Source organism: Chaetura pelagica, unplaced genomic scaffold, assembly GCF_000747805.2.
Source record: "Chaetura pelagica isolate M959 unplaced genomic scaffold, ChaPel_1.0 scaffold76, whole genome shotgun sequence".
In the NCBI taxonomy this organism is placed as follows: Eukaryota; Metazoa; Chordata; class Aves; order Apodiformes; family Apodidae; genus Chaetura; species Chaetura pelagica.
Window position 1 is genome coordinate 2535318 of NW_009970723.1, and position 2986 is coordinate 2538303.

Genomic DNA, 2986 nt, shown 5'->3' on the forward strand with positions numbered 1-2986 from the left:
GACCGGGCCCCGGGGCCGCTGCCCCTGCAGGGACCGCGGCGTGCGGACACTGGGGCCGGCGACACTGGGACGTTCTGGGAGCAAATCATGAACGGGGTGGCAGCATCTGTTGTTCACTCTCTGGAGAAAAACCTCCTTTTCCCGAACTGCTGCACCTGCTGTATTTAATTTTTTGTTATCTTGGTTTTTGAAGGCTTGTATTGTCTTTTTAGTTTAGCCTAGACAGAACCTTAATGTTTCAGAATGCTAAGACACCCTGTTCGTCGTAAGGACTGTGCTTATGGTGTTCCCAGGATGCACACAGCATTTGTTCTTGCTGATCCTTGGAGGACTTGTGTGCCTAAGTGCAGACCCTTAGGTGCAGGCATGTGCGTTCACCGGGCTGCCCAGGCTGATGCCCTCTCAGCTGCTGACCCTGTAGTGAGGGTCTGTAATCATGACTGCAGGCGCAGGTAAATTGCAGAGAGGGGCAACAGCTGCTGCTCTGTCTTGGTAATTAACTGTTGGAGAAATCTAAGTAATTATGTTTCTTGAGTAATGTAAGTTTGGCACCAAGCCACTGTAAAATGTTGTTTTGTAATAGCTTTACAGACATGTCTACTTTTGGAATGAACTTAGTAACACAACTTAACTTAGAATGTCTTGAAGCTGCCAGAATGTCAAGTAGCTGCCGTGTTATTTCAGAAATCTTCTGGAGACTGGTGATGTTAAATAAATAAATGCTGTCTCAAACACAAACAATACAACATTGTCAAGGATCTGGTGTTAAAGAAAAATTAAAATCACTTTGCTGATTTTTCTTTTTTTAATGGTTACTAATGCAGTTGAGAGAAACACAGGAAGTGCATATGCCACATTCTGCAAAATTCTTTGGGATGCCTTTTACATGTTAGCATATAAGGACTAGCCATTTGGATTGTTAACAGTTATTATCTCATGAGAAATACCTGCCTGAAATGATTAAATACAAATCCTATTTTGTTTATACTTTTGTTGCTTAGCAATATTGAGATATTGAAATTAATTTCAGAAATATACTTATTGTAATTTCTATCTACAACATACTTACTGTATTTTCTAATATGTTTGCAGGAAATTTCTTGCATGTATATACCATAAAAGAATCCAGTCCACTAACAGAAACTGTGAAATTACTGCTGATGTGAGACATGATGGGTCTGAACCACTTGTAGATGTTATGTTTGGTAAGAAGCTCATTTTTAATCTTGACCAAAAGAAAAAAAGACCTTTTGGGTTTGTGCAGTTAAGATGTTATTGTCTTGTCTATGATTTTTTTTACTGTGGTTTCTTTTTTTTTGTTCTTGCCCGTAGCTAGCTGTTGTACAGCTGGGAGGAAAAAAGGAAGAGGGAGTCACTAACAGCCTGATATTTAGATAAATGTGTATATATGTCTTTGTACTACAGTCAGATCTGGCAGATCTTAGATCAAAGAAGTGACTTTACAGTTGGGTCTACTTTTGTAGTGACATACTTGTGTGGTGTCGTAGTCAGGTATAATTCCAGGAAGTAAGTGTAGCTCTGTCTTGATGTAAGAATCTGTTCCCTTTCTGTAAGTGTTATTTTTACGTTCTCTGTGGTGGAGGCAGCTCAGTCTTGGGAACACTAAAGTTGAATCCCTTTAGTTGCTTATGCAACCAAGTAACTTACTATGCAGTTTGAAGGAGCTGCTCATATGGGTAAGACCATACGTGTGCAGATGGACTTGAAGAATGAGGTCAACTGATGTACAACAAATTTCTTGGTTTCCTCTGAGGATGTAGTAAGCAGGCAGGGGATTGATGGTGGAAATTTCATCAGTTCTGGAAGCAGCCCAGATTCTAGGCTGTGAGCAGATGGCTCTAATCTGCTTTTGTCCTTTTCTCTGGCTGTATCTTCTTTCCTGCTGTGCTATAATGGACCAATATCTCGTGTAGCCCATTAAAGTTTTAATTACTATTGATTCTTGCTACCCCCTTTTCTTCCATATATTTAATGAATCAGTAGGAATGTTAAGAGTGTTGAATGTACATAATTTTGCCTAGGAAAGTAGTTATTTCAGTGTTGACAGTGCATGTTTCTTCCTCCCCCTCGTTTCTGTCTTCCCATCCTTGTCTGTAACTCTGATGTGTTAAGACTTAAGCAGTAAAGCTGAATGTTTTTCACAGTGTAAAACCAAAACAAGTTATTTCACTAATGCTAAGAGGTAGGAGCTTCTTCCAAGTGAAAAATGTGGAGCCCTTGTAGTTGGCCAACATGGGTCTGGAGCTGGGATGCCATGCATGGTGTTGCGTTATGTGGGTTTGAGTATGGCTTTTGTATTTGCAAATCTTGCAAAAATAAGTAATTAACTCAAGTACAATACTTCTGCCTCTTCCTCCCTGTTTTGAAATAATTTCTTTCAGAATTTTAGGAATCCCAGTACTATATATATATTTTTTTAATATTATAGCCACCAGATTGTGCAAACCAATTGGTTTCTTTGGCTAAGAAGTTAAATGCACCACAGACCACATGCTGCTAAAGTGCTGAGCCATGTGTGAAAATTATGCTTTCCAGTGCCTTCTGTTAGATGACTTTGAGGACACATTATGAGCCATGCTTATCAAATATGTGTTCTTACTATAGGTGTGTCTAGACAAACGTTTCAGGTTTTTCAAGAATGCTATACAGAAAATAAATTTATGTACACATTGTGTGCAGTTTAATGTATGTGTTTGGTGGTGGTGCATAGTCAGATTCCTTGGTAAGTGGAGTACTTTCTAAGATGAAGATGATTTGGATTTATACATACAAATCAGAACTGCACACTAAAGTAATTTGACATAGACATTGTGACTTACATTTTTTTCCCTTTATAGCTGATGGAGAGCGACTGTTAATGAAGGGAGCCAACCTGACGACAATAGAAATGTTAACAGCGTTGGGGTCTAGATGTAATGCCAAAGAGCTTAAGGAAGAACAGAAAAGCAAGAAGAAGAGTCCCTGA

General features: G+C 39.2%; 1 protein-coding gene across 1 annotated transcript; it reads left to right on the forward strand.

Annotated features, from left to right (window-relative positions):
- Positions 1-366: 366 nt before the first annotated feature.
- Positions 367-2986, forward strand: MRPL53 (mitochondrial ribosomal protein L53). Its single transcript, XM_010006486.1, has 3 exons — positions 367-452; positions 1093-1205; positions 2859-2986. Exons 1-3 carry the CDS (start codon positions 367-369, stop codon positions 2984-2986), a joined length of 327 nt encoding a protein of 108 aa, XP_010004788.1.

Coding starts and splice junctions, on each gene's coding strand:
- MRPL53 (XM_010006486.1), top strand. CDS start 367: ATGTGCGTTCACCGGGCTGCCCAGGCTGATGCCCTCTCAGCTGCTGAC. Junction 453..1,092: donor AATCATGACTGCAGGCGCAG/GTAAATTGCAGA, acceptor ATATGTTTGCAG/GAAATTTCTTGCATGTATAT. Junction 1,206..2,858: donor ACTTGTAGATGTTATGTTTG/GTAAGAAGCTCA, acceptor TTCCCTTTATAG/CTGATGGAGAGCGACTGTTA.